Source organism: Bombina bombina, chromosome 3, assembly GCF_027579735.1.
Source record: "Bombina bombina isolate aBomBom1 chromosome 3, aBomBom1.pri, whole genome shotgun sequence".
NCBI classification, from domain to species: Eukaryota; Metazoa; Chordata; class Amphibia; order Anura; family Bombinatoridae; genus Bombina; species Bombina bombina.
In genome coordinates, this window is record NC_069501.1 from 1,163,645,861 (window position 1) to 1,163,663,609 (window position 17,749).

Genomic DNA, 17,749 nt, shown 5'->3' on the forward strand with positions numbered 1-17,749 from the left:
GTCTCTCAGATAGCTACTGAGTTTAAGGACAAGTGGTTGTAAGAGACTATCTAGCCACTCTGAGCAATGCTCACATAATAACCCTATCCCTGATACTAGCGGGCGCCCCTTCACTTCAATGGTTGACTTGTGTACTTTGGGGAGCATATGAAAAATGGGAATGATAGGCTCTTTAACTAGAAGGTATTCATATGTGTCATAATCAATGTGCCCATTTTCTAGGCCATCATCTAAGATTGACCTCAGGTTCCTTGAGAAAATTGTCGTTGGAACCCCTGGAAGGGTTCTATAATCCTCACTACAACTTAACTGTCGCAAGGCTTCATTGGTATATGCAACCTTACTCCAGTCTACCACACTCCCCCCCTTGTCCGCCATTTTGATCACTAACTCATCATTGTCTCTTAGGCGATTAACAGCCAACCTCTCTTCATGCGTGAGGTTCGGGTGGGTTATTGCGGGTTTACTAGCTAAATCTATAAGGTCTGCCTCTACTCTTTTTTTGGAATGTCGAGAGGAGATCACCCCTGGATTGTACCGGGTAGAATATAGATTTGGCTTTGTAGCCATAGTGTCCATTGACATCTGGAATTTGTAAATTACTCTCTAATTCAAGGCTTTTTAAATTCTGTAAATCCCGCTGTTCTAGAAAGTCCATCTGTATAAGGTCATTGTGGCTGTTATCTTGTCTCTGTGCTGTGTATGTACTGCTATCTGCATGGAACTGCACATTTACTAGTCACAAGTTCATGCAGCATTCTTTATTTACAGTAAACATATTAACTCATTTGCCTTAATCTGAGAGTGATTACCTGTTTTGCCTATATTAAAATATGTAGCTGCTGGTTATTAGATTGAATTAAGATACCCTGACAGCATATGAATAACAATGGGCTTTACTATTGTAAATGTTTTGACTAATTACAAACTGTTTAGGAGTCACATATATCAGAAGGTACAATTACTGTATACCTATTTACTTTTTTTTTTTTTTTTTAAAGGCCTTAGGGCAAGTCTTTGAAGTTGTACAAAGGAAGCGGAAAGAAAATAACCTTGAACAGTCTGCAGAGAACTGCTGGACCTGAGCAGGAATCAGCTAGTGAGCCACTCTGCAGTGGCAATCACATGACTCTGCCAATCACCAGCTGTGTTCAACTTGGCCGCTGCAGCTCCAAGTGGGAACTTTTATTATGCGTTTAACCCTTTTGTGGGTTTTAAATACATATAGTTTCAGTGTTGATGGTGCAAAAATTGCATGCTTTAACAAAATTGAGCTTACAATTTTTGTATTAGGATGTCCCTGAAAGTATACATACATACATACATACATACATACATACATGTAGAAATACTCCTCTTTTAGCCAGTATGGTCAATTATAAGCGGTTTTATGTCTTAGAGCAGCACCTGACATACTGCGTGGAAGTTTATTTTAAACATTGTTAAATAAACAATGATATTAAATAAAATAAACTTCTTTTGTATTTGTCCTGACTTTTTTTTAAATTTTATGACTTGTGTAAACATTAAAGGGATATAAAGGTTGAAGCATTTTTGCAATATACATACCATTAGCACAAATGCTTCTAGTAAAGGTTTTTCAGCTGCGTACTTACTTTTACTGTGAGGGTCTATGTCCCAGTATTCAAGCACAGAGAGCTGTTGGAGTATTTTGTGCCAGTAAAGACTTAAAGGGACAGTCTAGTCAAAATTAAACTCATGATTCATTTCATTTAGTTCTATCATCAAATTTGCTTTGTTCTCTTGGTATTCGTAGTTGAAAGCTAAACCTAGGTAGGCTAATGTCTAAGCCTTTTAAGTTTGCCTCTTATCTCAGTGCATTTTGAAAGTTTTTCACAATAAGACAGTGCTAGTTCATGTGTACCATATAGATAACATTGTGCTCACTCCTGTGTAGTTATTTTTGAGTCTGCACTGATTGGCTTTTGTCTGTCAAAAGAACTGAGATAAAGGGGCAGTCTGCAGAGGCTTAGAAACAAGGTATTTTAATTACAGAGGTAAAAAGTGTATTAATTCAAGTGTTTGTTAGTCTTTTTAAACAATACAAATTTTCAATGACTGTCCCTTTAAGAGTTTCTGTTGTCTCACTTTTTAGATAAATCCGTTAATTCCATGAAATCCACATATGATGGAACTTATACTGCATGTGATTTTATGACACATCTAAAACAATTATCCGTAACGTTTTTCATCACGTTTTGCTCCATATTTCATTGCAGGCAGGTCTCTCTGTGCTCCATTATACAGAACTCATCACCCAGAGATAACAACATGCCTGTGAAAAAAAAAAGAAAATCCACTGCAACAGAAGAACTGAACCTGAAAAAATGTAGAATTACTAGGTATTAACAGTTCCAACGATCAGCATGTCACAAATGACAATGCAAAAGCTAAGCCTGGTCACGGTGAAGTTATGGAATTACTATGGTGCCGTTTACATATTTAAAATGTTTTAAGCTTGTGGTTCTTCACGTGCTTTCATTATATTTGCTGCAAATCTATGTTTTTATATGTTTTAGTTATTGCAGATCACAAGCACCAGGAAGACTAATAAGCGAAGATGACTTATTTTCAAGCAAGAAGTGCCTGGCCTGGTTTTATGAATATGCAGGTAAGTGCTTTCTGATACATTTAGACTGAAAGGGACAGTATATTGTAAAATGATTTTTCCCTTAATGTGTTTCCAATGCAGCAGAGTATAACGTGAGAAATTGCTCCTTTAGGTATATTTTGTATATGAAATGGTTGATTTTGTTCTGACACCAAAACTCATCAAAATTAGTTGAGCTTGGAGGGAAATCAGATCTTATTTTACCACTTTCTGTACACACAAATGCATCCTTATCTTATCTCTATTTGCATACCAAATCCCAATACTTTGGAACAATTAGAAATCAACATTTCATTACTTATCTCCCACCTCCCACTGGGAGCGTAATTTCTTCTGCTGGCTATGTTTACACCTTTTCCATAGCTTATACTTAAAGGGACAGTCAAGTCAAAATTAATCTTTCATGATTCAGATAGGGCATGCAATTTTTAATGACAGCTTTGTTCTTTTGGTATTCTTGGTTAAAAACTAAACCTTGATAGACTCATAAACTGATTTCTAAGCCACTGAAGGCCGTCTCTTAGACAGGGTGTCATAGATAACATTGTGCTCACTCCCGTGGAGTTATGCATGAACCAGCACTAATTGGCTAAAATTGCAAGTTTGTTAAAAGCGCTGAGATAAGGGGGCAGTCTGCAGAGGCTTAGATACAAGGTAATAACAGAGGTAAAAAGTATATTAAAGGGACACTGTAAGTAAATATTTTCTATGCCTGTTACTAACTACCCCAAATACACTTTTTATCAATAGCATTTCATTAACATATCTGTACCATATATCAGAAATCTTGTCTGCAAATTTAATTGTTTTCCAAACCCACTCCGTGGGTATCCTTTGCTCTGTACCAATCCGTTTACAATACCTAGGTTTCAAAATGGCGCTTTAAACACAAAGTTATTGGTTTAAGTATTTTGAACACTCAGTACTGAAAATAGTGCGCAGGATAACGTGACATCGGCGAATAAAAGATATAACTTTTAGAACGTTCTGAAACTTTGTTTTGGATAAAATATAGGTCAGTAGGTTTTAATTAATGTTTATTAACCTTAATATGTTAGTTGTTTAGCTTAAAAATTATAACAGAAAGTAATCCTTTAATATAGCAGTGTTGGTTATGTCCAACTGCGGAATGGGTAATAAATTGATTATCTATTATTTTAAAAAATAAAACTTTTCTAGTAAACTGTCCCTTTAAGTATAGAAACCTTCATTATCGGTAGGGATACCAAAGGCAAAATCAGCTATTTCAGATGTCGATATATAAAGGTAAATGAGCTATTTGTAAACAATTTAATACACTTCAGCAGGTAAAATGGATCATTGGGAACATATTAAAGCAGAGACAAAATTAGGGTAAACTGTCTCTTTAAGCATTTTTATGTGGATTACTCTGAGATTTTTTTCTTTGTGTCTTACCCAATGGCCACCTGTCTAAAGAATGCAAGATGGTGTCATGAATCCTTAGGAATATTTCAAGGGGGAAGGGATACAATTTTCAACCTATAACATCAGTGTAGAGAGAAACGTTATATTTTGTAGTGTGCGCCAGCATTCTATATATATATATATATATATATATATATATATATATATATATATATATATATATATATATATATATATCTATATCTATATATCTCTATTAAAAAAAAACAACTATTTAATTTAGCATTTTAAAGGGACACATTAATTAATATATTCAGCAATCGGTGAACATCTTTTTTGTAACATGGTAGCATCCAACATACAGCTGGTCTGACGTGTTCCGCTCATGTTCACATGCACTTTCATCAGAGAGAACAGGAGCTTGGATTCTTCCAGATCTTACAAAAGATTTTAAGAGGTTTTTCTCCTGAACTGCTCTTCATCCGTTAAATTATTTATTTTGTAATGCAGTGTTTAATTGCTGACACATGCTATATGGTTTGTGTCCTTTTAAATAATGCTTTTGTGTACCATACTAAAAACTGCTACCCAATTCTAGCTTTAAGGTACACTGTACTGTGTTCACAATGACTTGGTTTACCAGCTGCATGGCATTAAATGCATTAGAAATCCTGCCTTTCCATTTATTCTTATTATTATAATTATTATTATTATTGCAATTCAAATAGGTTTTACTAATCGAAACCACCACCCATAATGAAAATTGAATTACCTATTTTCCTGTATAGAGAAGCATGTCTGCTCTTCCTGCAGACTCAACTCATTTGAATGAACAAGTGTATAAGAACAATGATTGGTGATTTTGTAGAACAAAACCAGCTATTCCAGAGTCCAGACACAGCAGTAAAACTGAAGAATATATTTAATACTCTGCATCTTGTATAAGTCGTCATTGGAAACACTTTAGAGAGAAAACATAATTTATGCTTACCTGATAAATTTATTTCTCTTGTAGTGTATCCAGTCCACGGATCATCCATTACTTATGGGATATATTCTCCTTCCCAACAGGAAGTTGCAAGAGTCCACCCACAGCAAAGCTGCTATATAGCTCCTCCCCTAACTGCCATTACCAGTCATTCGACCGAAAACATGCAGAGAAAGAAAAACCATAGGGTGCAGTGGTGACTGTAGTTTAATGGAAAAATTACCTGCCTTAAAGTGACAGGGCGGGCCGTGGACTGGATACACTACAAGAGAAATAAATTTATCAGGTAAGCATAAATTATGTTTTCTCTTGTTAAGTGTATCCAGTCCACGGATCATCCATTACTTATGGGATACCAATACCAAAGCTAAAGTACACGGATGATGGGAGGGACAAGGCAGGTACTTAAACAGAAGTTACCACTGCCTGTAAAAAACCCTTTCTCCCAAAAATAGCCTCCGAAGAAGCAAGGTATCAAATTTGTTAAATTTGAAAAAGTATGAAACGCAGACCAAGACTCCGTCTTGTAATCTGTTCAACAGAAGCCACATTTAAAAAAGGCCCAAGTGAAAACCACAGCTCTAGTAGAATGAGCTGTAATCCCTTCAGGAGGCTGCTGTCCAGCAGTCTCATAAGCTAAATGAATTATGCTTTTTAACCAAAAAGACAGAGAGGTTGCTGAAGTCCTTTGACCTCTCCTCTGTCCAGAATAGACAACAAACAAGGTGAATGTTTGATGAAAATCTGTAGTAGCTTGTAAGTAAAACTTTAAAACACGAACCACGTCCAAATTGTGTAATAGACGTTCCTTCTTTGAAGAAGGATTAGGATACAAGAATGGAACAACAATCTCTTGAGTGATATTCTTGTTAGATACCACCTTAGGTAAAAACCCAGGTTGGTACACAGGACTACCTTATCCGTACGGAGAACCAGATAAGGAGAATCACATTGCAACGCAGATAACTCGGAGACTCTATGAGCCGAGGAAATAGCTACCAAAAAGGAACTTTCCAAGATAGAAGTTTGATATCTATGGAATGAAAAGGTTCAAATGGAACTCCTTGAAGAACCTTAAGAACCAGCTTTAAGCTCCATGGCGGAGCAACATTTTTAACCACAGGCTTGGTTCTAACCAAAGCCTGACCAAATGCCTGAACGTCTAGAATACCTGCCAGACGCTTGTGCAAAAGAATAGACAGAGTAGAAATCTGTCCTTTTAAAGAACTAGCTGACAACCCTTTTCTCAAAATCATCTTGGAGAAAAGATAATATCCTGGGAATCCAGACTTTACTCCATGAGTAACCCTTGGATTCATAACAATAAGATATTTACACCATATCTTATGTTAAATTTTCCTAGAGACAGGCTTTTATGCCTGTATTAAGGTATCAATTACTGACTCGGAGAAGCCATGCTTTGATAACATCAAGCGTTCTGTCTCCAGGCAGTCCATCTCAGATTAGTTATATTTAGATGGTTGAAAAGACCCTGAGGTAGAGGGTCCTGTCTCAGAAGCAGAGACCGTGGTGTAAAGGATGACATGTCCACCAGATCTGCATACCAGGTCCTGCGTGGCCACGCAGGCGCTGTCAAAAGCACTCTCCTGCTTGATCTTGTGCAAACCCCTCCGGAGGGAATTCCCACTCCCCCGGATGAAAAGTCTGACGACTTAGAAAATCTGCCTCCCAGTTCTCAACACCTGGGATAGGGATAGCTTTTAGACAAGAGTGAGTCTCTGTCCAGTGAATTATTTTAAGACTTCTAACATTGCTAGGGAACTTCTGTTCCCCCTTGATGGTTGATGTAAGCCACAGTCGTGATATTGTCCGACTGAAATATGATGTACCTCAGAGTTGCTAACTGAGGCCAAGTCTGAAGAGCATGGAATATCGCTCCCAGTTCCAGAATATTCATTAGAAGGAGGGTCTCCTCCTGAGTCCACTATCCCTGAGCCTTCAGGGAGTTCCAGACTGTATCCCAACCTAAAAGGCTGGCATCTGTTGTAACAATTGTCCCATCTGACCTGCGGAAGGTCATACCCTTGGACAGATGGACCCGAGATAGTCACCAGAGAAGAGAATCTCTGGTTTCTTGGTCCGGATTTAACAGGAGAACAAATCTGTGTAATCCCCGTTCCTCTGGCTGAGCATGCATAGTTGCAGTGGTCTGAAATGTAGGCGTGCAAACGGTACTATGTCCCTTGCCGCTACCATTAAGCCGATTACATTCATGTACTGAGCCACCAAAGGGCGCGGATGGAATGAAGAACACGGCAGAAATTTAGAAACTTTGACAACCTGGACTCCGTCAGGTAAATTTTAATTTCTACAAAATCTATCAGAATCCCTAGGAGGGAAACCCTTGATATTGGGGATAGAGAACTCTTTCCTTGTTCACTTTCCACCCATGCAATCTCAGAAATGCCAGTACTACGTCCGTATGAGACTTGGCAACTTGGATGTTTGACGCCTGTATCAGGATGTCATCTAAATAAGGGGCCACTTCTATGCCCCGCGGCCTAAGGACCGCCAAAGTGACCCCAGAACCTCCATAAAATCTAGGGGCTGTAGTTAACCCAAAGGAAAGAGCTACAAACTGGTAATGCCTGTCTAGAAAGGCAAACCTGAAAAACCGATGGTGATCTTTATGCATCGTAATGTGAGGATAAGCATCCTTCAAATCCATTGTAGTCCTCTATTGACTCTCCTGGATCATAGTTAAGATGGTACGAATAGTTTCCATCTTAAATGATAGAATTCTAAAGAATTTGTTTAAGATCTTTTAGATCCAAAATAGGTCTGAAGGTTTCCTTTCCTTGGGAACCACAAACCGATTTGAGGAAAACTGTGTCCCTGTTCCTCTATTGGAACTGAATGGGTCACGTACACAATGCAAGAATGTCTCTTTCTTTATCTGGTTTGCAGATAAATGTGAAAGGCAAAAACTCCCCTTTTTTGGGGGGGAAAGCTTTGAAATCCAGAAGATATCTCTGGGGTATAATTTCCAATGCCCAGGGATCCTGGGCATCTCTTGCCCACGCCTGGGCGAAGAATGAAGTCTGCCCCCTATAGGATCCGTTACCAGATAGGGGTCCGTTCCTCATGCTGTTTTAGAGGCAGCAGCAGGCTCCTTGACCTGCTTATCTTTGTTTCAGGTCCGGTTGTCTCCAGACCGCCTTGGACTGAGCAAAAGTTCCCTCTTATTTTGCCTTAGAGGAAGTTGATGCCACACCTGCCTTGAATTTTCGAAAGGCACGAAAATTAGGCCTTTTTTGTCCCTTGATTTGGACCTGTCCTGAGGAAGGGCATGATCTTTTCCTCCAGTGATATAAGTAATAATCTCCTTCAAACTAGGCCTGAATAGGGTCTGCCCCTTGAAGGGAAGTTAAGTAGCTTATTTATTAAAGTCACGACAGCTGACCATGATATAAGCCATAGCGCTCTGCGCGCCAGTATAGTAAAAAACAGAATTCTTAGCCGTTAGTCTAGTCAAAGGAACAAAGGCATCAGAAAACAAAGGAATTGGCTAGCTTAAGTGCTCTAAGCTTGTCAAATATATTCATCCAATGGAGCCTGTAAAGCCTCATCAAGAGACTCAAACCAGAACGCCGCAGCAGCAGTGACAGGAGCAATGCGTGCAAGGGGCTGCAGGATAAAACCTTGTTGAATAAACATTTTTTATCCATTGGATCTAAAAAAGCACAACAGTCCTCGCCAGAGGTAGTGGTACGCTTAGCTAGAGTAGAAACTCTTCTCTCCACCTTAGGAACTGTCTGCCATAAGTCCCGTGTGGTGGCAACTATTAGAAAACATTCTTCTAAAAAATAGGAGGGGAAGAGAACGGCACACCTGGTCTATCCCATTCCTTATGAAAAATTTTAGTAAACCTCTTTAGGTATTGGAAAAACATAAGTACACACCGGCACTGCATATTATTTATCCAGTCTACACAATTTCTCTGGCACTGCGATTGTACACATTCATTCAGAGCAGCTAAAGCCTCCCTGAGCAACAAGTGGAGGTTCTCAAGCATAAATTTTAAATGTAGAAATATCAGAATCAGGTTAAATCATCTTCCCTGAGTCACAAATATCACCCACAGACTAAGCATATTGTGAGGTAGTATCAGACATGGTTCTTAAAGCGTCTGTATGCTCTGTATCTACCCCCAGAGCTGTTTTGCTTTCCTTTAATTTCAGGTAGTCTGACTAATACTGCTGCCAGTGTATTATACACAACCTTTGCCATGTCTTGTAAAATAAACGCTATGGGCACCATTGATATACTTGGCGCCATTTGAGCGTGAGTCCCTGGAGCGGGAGTCAAAGGGTCTGACACGTGGGGAGAGTTAGTCGGCATAACTTCCCCCTCGACAGAATCCTCTGGTAAAATAAACGCTATGGGTGCCCTTGATGTACTTGGCGCCATTTGAGCGGGAGTCCCTAAAGCGGGAGTCAAAGGGTCTGACACGTGGGGAGAGTTAGTCGGCATAACTTCCCCCTCGACAGAATCCTCTGGTGATAATGTTTTTAAATACAAAAAATGATCTTTATTGTTTAACATGAAATCAGTACATCTGGTACACATTCTAAAATGGGGTTCCACCATGGCTTTAAACATAATAAACACAGAGCCTCCTCTATGTTAGACATGTTAGAACTAATAAAGAGACTAGTAAGCTTGGAAAACACTTTAAATCAAGTTAACAAGCAAATATAACAAACGTTACTGTGCCTTTAAGAGAAACAAATTTTGTCAAAATTTGAAAAACAGTGAAAAAAGGCAGTAAATCAAACGAAATTTTTACAGTACATGTAATAAGTTAACAGAGCATTGCACCCACTTGCAAATGGATGATTAACCCCTTAATGCAAAAAACAGATTAAAAAAAAAAACAAAAAAAACGACATTTTTTTAAACAGACACAACAAAACTGCCACAGCTGAGCTGTGGATTACCTTCCCTATAACTGTTTCTATGCAAAATTTAAGCCAGCCATGTGGAAAAATTAGGCCCCAATAAGTTTTATCACCAAACATATGTTAAAAAACGATTAAACATGCCAGCAAACGTTTTAAAACACATTCTTATAAGAGTATGTATGTCTATTAATAAGCCTGATCCAGTCGCTATCACTGCATTTAAGGCTTTACTTACATTACTTCGGTATCAGCAGTATTTTCTTAGTCAATTCCATTCCTTAGAAAAATATATTACTGCACATACCTTAGCATATATCTCTATCAATCAGCCTGGTACCAGTCGCTTTCACTGCATTTAAAGGCTGTACTTACATTACTTCGGTATCAGCAGTATTTTCTTAGTCAATTCCATTTCTTAGAAAAATATTTTACTGCACATACCTTATTTGCAGGAAAACCTGCACGCCATTCCCCCTCTGAAGTACCTTACTCCTCAGAATGTGTGAGAACAGCAACTGGATCTTAGTTACGTCTGCTAAGATCATAGAAAAAACGCAGGCAGATTCTTCTTCCAAATACTGCCTGAGATAAACAGCACACTCCGGTGCCATTTAAAAATAACAAACTTTTGATTGAAGAAATAAACTAAGTATAAAAAACCACAGACTCTCACGACCTCCTATCTATGTTGAGACTTGCAAGAGAATGACTGGTAATGGCAGTTAGAGGAGGAGCTATATAGCAGCTTTGCTGTGGGTGGACTCTTGCAACTTCCTGTTGGGAAGGAGAATATATCCCATAAGTAATGGATGATCCGTGGACTGGATACACTTAACAAGAGAAACAAATGTTAATCCCTTTTAAGATTGTAATATCTAGAGGGTAATGTGGTCAGTCCTTTTTAAAAGAAAAGCGCTATAATCTGTATAACTAGAGGTCCTTATATGTTGCTTTTATGTTTGGTAGAGACCTTGAAACCCAGTCCATGGGTTTTTTTTTTTCTAACCTTGGCTTAGAAGTTTTTTTACATGTAACGTTTTGCGGATTACGTCACTTCTCTCTAAAACAGAACAAGGTCACTTCTGTATTTTTCCCTTTTATTTAAAGGGACAGAGTACTGTAAAATTGCATTTACAATTACTTGTTATACCACCTGGAAAGTTTAAAATATATGGAGGATTGCCCCTTTAAGTATATTTATGTATATGTAATAGCTTATTCATACCACAATCAAATCAAATGGGCTTAGTTTCCTTATTAGCTTATTTCTGTATATTTATACAAAATCCTCCTTATCTTTTCTCTCTATACACAGTAAAACTAATGTTTACAAAGAAAAATGGAAAATGTAACATTTTATTATCTCTCTGTTTCCCCCACACATTGTGTGTAACTTCTTCTAAAATGTCTTGTGTATATATATTTTCTACAATCAGTGCTTGGGTATTAACATTTTCAGTATAGGTGGGGATACAACAGGCAAAATAACTCATTTACTTTTATTTTGTCATTTGAAATAGCTGTGTGTAATAGCACTGCTATTGGCTGAGAAGTGGGAATGTCACCTCATTGGAAAAAGTGTTATGCCGCTTAGTTTAGCAAGAAAGCCGTGGCACTGAAGCTCCATTTATTTTTAGAGCTGGTAAATCCCAGCGTTTTTGAAAAGCTGGGATTTACCATAACTGTAACATAGGCTTTTATCTGGTGGTCAATAATAGCCAGGTGGTGTGCCCGTTGGAAATATTTATGAGATTGTTTGCTAAAATAATGCAAAATAATACGTTTTTAATGGTTTTTTTTTATTTTGTTAGGTCCTGATGAAATTGTAGGGCCTGAAGCTATGGAAAAATTTTGTGAAGATATTGGTGTAGAGCCTGAAAATGTAAGTGGTGCTTTTTTTAAAAAAAATTAATTTACTTGATTTTCTTATATTGCTCCTTTAAAATCAGATTATGCTAATTTTACCATTTCACCAGGGGAAGCCTCATACTTAGCTTTAGTATTTCTACTGGTACTTCTAAATTGTAGATTGTGCATGTGCGCCCTAGTGGTGTTCAAGGTGACCAATAAGAGAACAAAATGAAAAATTTGTAGTAGTGGAATTTACCTTTTGCCTTTGTTGTAAACTGTAGAACATCTGATGTGAAGAACAAAAATGAATTTGCTTCATAATTTTAAAACAATTTTAGAATCCTTTATCTAGATATTAAACCTACTGCTCTACTAGAACTAGCCGGATCTGGTAAAAGCACAAGCAAATTATAGGGCAAATCTTCTAGAATTATTATTTTTTTTAGCTTTATCTTTTCCTTTAAAATGTGGTTTTTAAACTAATGCAGAGCTTCTTACATCTAAGTTATGCAAGAGTCACAAATTTTTCATCGTTTGTGGTGATTCAGGAGTTTATGCATGTGATATATTAAACTTGCACGTGCACACACAGGTATAAGCCCCTGGATTGGCACAAGCAAGCTTTGACAATTGAGTGTATAAATCACAGCTGCATGACCAAGTAGTTATTTAACCCTTTTGGTGTCCCTAACACACATGCCAGTTTTGTTGCATTTGGAGTACTGTGCCTCACAACAGGATGATGTGCTCACCTACGATGAATTTTTAATTGTGAGCAGCATGAAGGGAATTGTAGTTCCTATGCAAACAGGACAATTACAGTTTCCATCATACCATATGCAGTTTAGAGCAGAATGTTATAGGTGCTTTTTTTATGTCCGTATGGTGGTACTAATCCAAAAGCTTTGTGCCAGGGTCGCTTGTTAAGGTGTCGTGCACTGGTACTGTGGGTTTTGTTGCATCCTCGTCTAACAGTGTTTTCACACATTGAAGACATAGTCTATTTTAATAAATAACCTAACCTGAGATGTCCAATACTTTTATGTTTTTAATATGTAATTTCCAGTGAAAATCAATGCTTGTGCTGTGCACGTGTACCAGACAATTTTAACAAACTTAGCAAGATTAATGGTGGGGGTCCATTTACGTGTCCTTGGCCCAGAGGCAGAACTTTTTCATTTTCTGCAATGAGATTTTTTTAGTGAAAATTTTTCTGCAGTGTCTCTCGGGAGCCAGTGTTGCTGCGTTTTTTACCCTTACTCAGGGAGGACAGGTTCATGTACAGCCTCTCTGATGTCTGCTGTACGTTCCCACAGTGTCCGTCTGCCTGGGAACCTGCTCTACTGTACTGCTGGGGCCTATATGCTTATTTTGGAGGGGCTGCTGCTCCTCCATGCTTATACTGCTGAAGTATGATATATGCTTCCTAAAGGATGGCACTTTAGAAAGGAGTCTCAAAATATATATATATATAAAAATATCTCTCTCTCTACCTCTCTATCTACCTCTCTATCTATCTCTATCTCTCTCTCTCTCTCTCTCTCTCTCTCTCTCTCTCTCTCTCTCTCTCTCTCTCTCTCTCTCTCTCTATCTATATATATTTAAATATTTTTTCTTTGTTATGCATTACAAAGTTTGAAGCTTTTCCCAAATGAGTTAATGGGATATACTCGGTACACACACACTTAAATATATATACACACACACATTAACATATTCGCATACACACACACACACACATATTAACATATTAACATACTCACATACACACACACACACACACACACATACATATATACAAATACATATTAAAACACACACATACAATACACAAACACACACTCTCTAACATATACACGTATTAACATATATACACACATACATATACAAATACATATTAAAACACACACATACAATACACATATACACGTATAAATATATATATATATATACACACACACACACACACACACATACACACACTAACAATGTTCTGCCTAGGTAACAATTTTGGTATACGCAGCAATCAGTAGCTCTATATTTTGCACACTATTTGTATTGTAAGATTTAATATAATTTGTATTATATAAAATGATGGCCTAAAAAGACTGCAGTGTGCAGAAATAGATGCCATGTTTTTTTAAAAAACTTTTATTTTGATGAAGGACATATCATGTACATTCGACATTCAATAGATGTTGCGGTGGGCATTAGTTAACATTTTATTTAACAGATAGTCCAATGGCAATAATGCTCGTTGTCGAACTAATTCCAGTCTTTGGTTTATCTAAATCACTATGGATACATTTGAATATGTCTTCAGTTTTTCGTTTACATATAAGATAGAACAAAACATAACACAAATGAACACACAGATTGTAGAGAAGAAGCAAATTACTTGTCCCAGGCTGCTAGCCTGCCTTAACTATACGTACTGATGAAGTTATCATTTCTGTGATCTACCTATCGGGGACTAACCGCCACTCTCCCCCTTAGTTGAGCATTCAGTATGTATTCCGAGTTCTTTATTAGGTAAATTCTCTGGGACTGCTTCGCCTTATTTAAGATTAGGATGTATTGCTCCCATTTCTTCATAAAGTGCTTCATTCTTCCCTGAAGATCCCCCTGTGCATCTATTTGCTTTAATATTAGCTGTTGGTGTATTTTATGCTTGAGTTATGCAAGTGTTGGGGCTCTGTCATTTAGCTAATATTATAATATTCTATTCCTAGCCAGGAGTATTATATTGTATATAAGTAATGAGCTTTTTGTATGCAGATTTTGGATATCAAGAAATATTATTTCCTGAGCGGTGAGGGAATTTTTTTTGTTGGTTATGGAGATCTCCCACCTCGTCACCATTCCCAAGAATCTTTATAATCTAGGGCAGGACCAGATCATGTGCAGTAGGTCTACTGCTGGATAGGAACATTTTGGGCATTTCCCTTCCGAGTTTGGTTCCCATGTTCTATATGTTTTGGGTGTTATGTATGCTGTCTCCAGTATTTTGGTGTGCAATTCTCTTATACTGGCTGAGAGTGTTGCTCTCCTTGTTTTTATTATACTTTGTTGAATCATAGTATGAGTTATATCCGGGTCTAAGATGTGGGACCATTTCTCCAACATAGGTGTGTCCGGTCCACGGCGTCATCCTTACTTGTGGGATATTCTCTTCCCCAACAGGAAATGGCAAAGAGCCCAGCAAAGCTGGTCACATGATCCCTCCTAGGCTCCGCCTTCCCCAGTCATTCTCTTTGCCGTTGTACAGGCAACATCTCCACGGAGATGGCTTAGAGTTTTTTGGTGTTTAAATGTAGTTTTTATTCTTCAATCAAGAGTTTGTTATTTTAAAATAGTGCTGGTATGTACTATTTACTCTGAAACAGGAAAGAGATGAAGATTTCTGTTTGTAAGAGGAAAATGATTTTAGCAACCGTTACTAAAATCGATGGCTGTTTCCACACAGGACTGTTGAGAGGAATTAACTTCAGTTGGGGGAAACAGTGAGCAGACTTTTGCTGCTTGAGGTATGACACATTTCTAACAAGACTCGGTAATGCTGGAAGCTGTCATTTTCCCTATGGGAACCGGTAAGCCATTTTCTTAGTTTAAGTAAAAGAATAAAGGGCTTCATTAGGGCTTAAAAAACTGGTAGACATTTTTCTCGGCTAAAACGATTACTTTACTAAGTATATTTGGCAGATTATTACTTTTAATAGTTGTTAAATCTTGGGGATTGTTTTAATAAAAACGGCAGGCACTGTATTGGACACCTTTTTCACTGGGGGCCTTTTCTAGTCATAGACAGAGCCTCATTTTCGCGCCTCTAATGCGCAGTTGTTTTTGGAAAGCATGGCATGCAGAGTGTGAGGAGCTAAGAACCACTGAAAAAGCTTATAGAAGGCATCATTTGGTATCGTATTCCCCTCTGGGCTTGGTTGGGTCTCAGCAAAGCAGATACCTGGGACTGTATAGGGGTTAAATGTAAAAACGGCTCCAGTTCCGTTATTTTAAGGGTTAAAGCTTTCAAATTTGGTGTGCAATACTTTTAAGGCTTTAAGTTACTGTGGTGAAATTTGAACAATTCCTTCATACTTTTTCACATATTCAGTAATAAAGTGTGTTCAGTTTGAAATTTAAAGGGACAGTAACGGTTTTATTGTAAAACGTTTTTTGTGCTTTGTTGACAAGTTTAAGCCTGTTTAACATGTCTGAACCATCAGATAACGATGTTCTATATGTATGAAAGCCAATGTGTCTCCCCATTTAAACAAATTTGATACTTTTGCTTCTTCTGAGGCTATTTTTGGGAGAAAGGTTTTGCAAGCCGTGGTGCCTTCCATCTAGGTGACCTGATTTGCTCCCTCCCATCATCCGTGTCCTAAAGCTTTGGTATTGGTTCCCACAAGTAAGGATGACGCCGTGGACCGGACACACCTATGTTGGAGAAAACAGAATTTATGTTTACCTGATAAATTACTTTCTCCAACGGTGTGTCCGGTCCACGGCCCGCCCTGGTTTTTTAATCAGGTCTGATGATTTATTTTCTTTAACTACAGTCACCACGGTATCATATGATTTCTCCTATGCAAATATTCCTCCTTTACGTCGGTCGAATGACTGGGGAAGGCGGAGCCTAGGAGGGATCATGTGACCAGCTTTGCTGGGCTCTTTGCCATTTCCTGTTGGGGAAGAGAATATCCCACAAGTAAGGATGACGCCGTGGACCGGACACACCTATGTTGGAGAAAGTAATTTATCAGGTAAACATAAATTCTGTTTTTTCTCCAATTTGCTGTTATGTGTTAGGGTAATCAATGGCTACCAAATATTTGTAGATAGGTGAGATCGATTTACTGCCTTGTGCATATATGTTAATCACATGATTAAGACTACTATCCCTTGCTGGAAGTAGATTGGTGTGTAGAATGTCTGTTATATAGTGTTTCACTTGTAAGTATGCAAAATGTTGATTGTGTGACAAGTTGTATTTCATTCTCAGTTGTGCAAATGTTTGTATAGTCAAACCACTTTCTTCTAATAGTTTGGACAAGGTGTCTATTCCCTTAGACTTCCATTCCCTAAATACTGAGGTAGCCTGGGATGAAGTTTGGGTTGCCCTGTAGTGGAAGTGACCTTGTGGCGTGTTTGTAATTTGTGACAGATTTTCCACCAAGCATACGCTGGCTGCTTGATTAGTGGGAATTTTGAGAGATATTGGTCTGCTTTAGCGTCACTCATGTGTGGTAACATTGTGAGGGACTATGGTTCTTCCATTTGCTGCTCTAATTCTGGTATAGTGAGATGTTCCTGTCCTGTCATCCAGTCCAGTGTGTACTTTGCCTGAGCCACCCACATATACATCTCAACATCAGGTACTGCCATCCCCCCAACATCTACCGAGCTAATCATTTTTGAACGTTTGATTCTATGCTTTTTCTTTGCCCATATAAACGAGAATATAAGCAAAGTCCAGTATTTTACATCCGTTTTACTTAATACATAAGGTAAAATTTGAAGTACATACAGCAGTTTAGGGAACAGTATCATCTTAACCAAGCTAATTCTACCCGTCATTGTAAATGGGAGTTTTGTCCAGTGTGTAATTAGGTCTTGAGCTTCTTTTTTTAAGGGGTGAGCGGTTTGCCTCATACCATTTGTTAGGGTCCACGTTTAATTTAATGCCTAGGTATTTAAAGGGACACTGAAGCCAATTTTTTTCTTTCATGATTCAGATAGGGCATGCACTTTGAAGCAACTTTCTTATTTACTCCTATTATCAATTTTTCTTCATTCTCTTGCTATCTTTATTTGAAAAAGATGGCATCTAAGCTTTTTTTTATTGGTTCAGGACTCTGGAAAGCACTTTTTTATTGGTGGATGAATTTATCCACCAATCAACAAGAACAACCCAGAATGTTCACCAAAAATGGGCCGGCATCTAACCTTACATTCTTGCATTTCAAA

At 38.0% G+C, this 17,749-nt stretch overlaps 1 protein-coding gene across 2 annotated transcripts in view; it reads left to right on the forward strand.

Annotated features, from left to right (window-relative positions):
* DCUN1D5 (defective in cullin neddylation 1 domain containing 5) overlaps positions 1-17,749 on the forward strand; it is a 93,571-nt gene that overhangs the window by 8,177 nt on the left and 67,645 nt on the right. Inside the window, exons 2-5 of one of the 2 annotated variants that reach the window (XM_053708575.1) lie at positions 1,002-1,175; positions 2,241-2,363; positions 2,541-2,632; positions 11,743-11,813. In XM_053708575.1, coding sequence (XP_053564550.1) covers positions 1,126-1,175; positions 2,241-2,363; positions 2,541-2,632; positions 11,743-11,813 — 336 coding nt within the window. In that variant the 5' untranslated portion in view covers positions 1,002-1,125. The remainder of the gene's footprint in view (positions 1-1,001; positions 1,176-2,240; positions 2,364-2,540; positions 2,633-11,742; positions 11,814-17,749) is intronic. The other variant, XM_053708576.1, reaches the window with a different exon arrangement.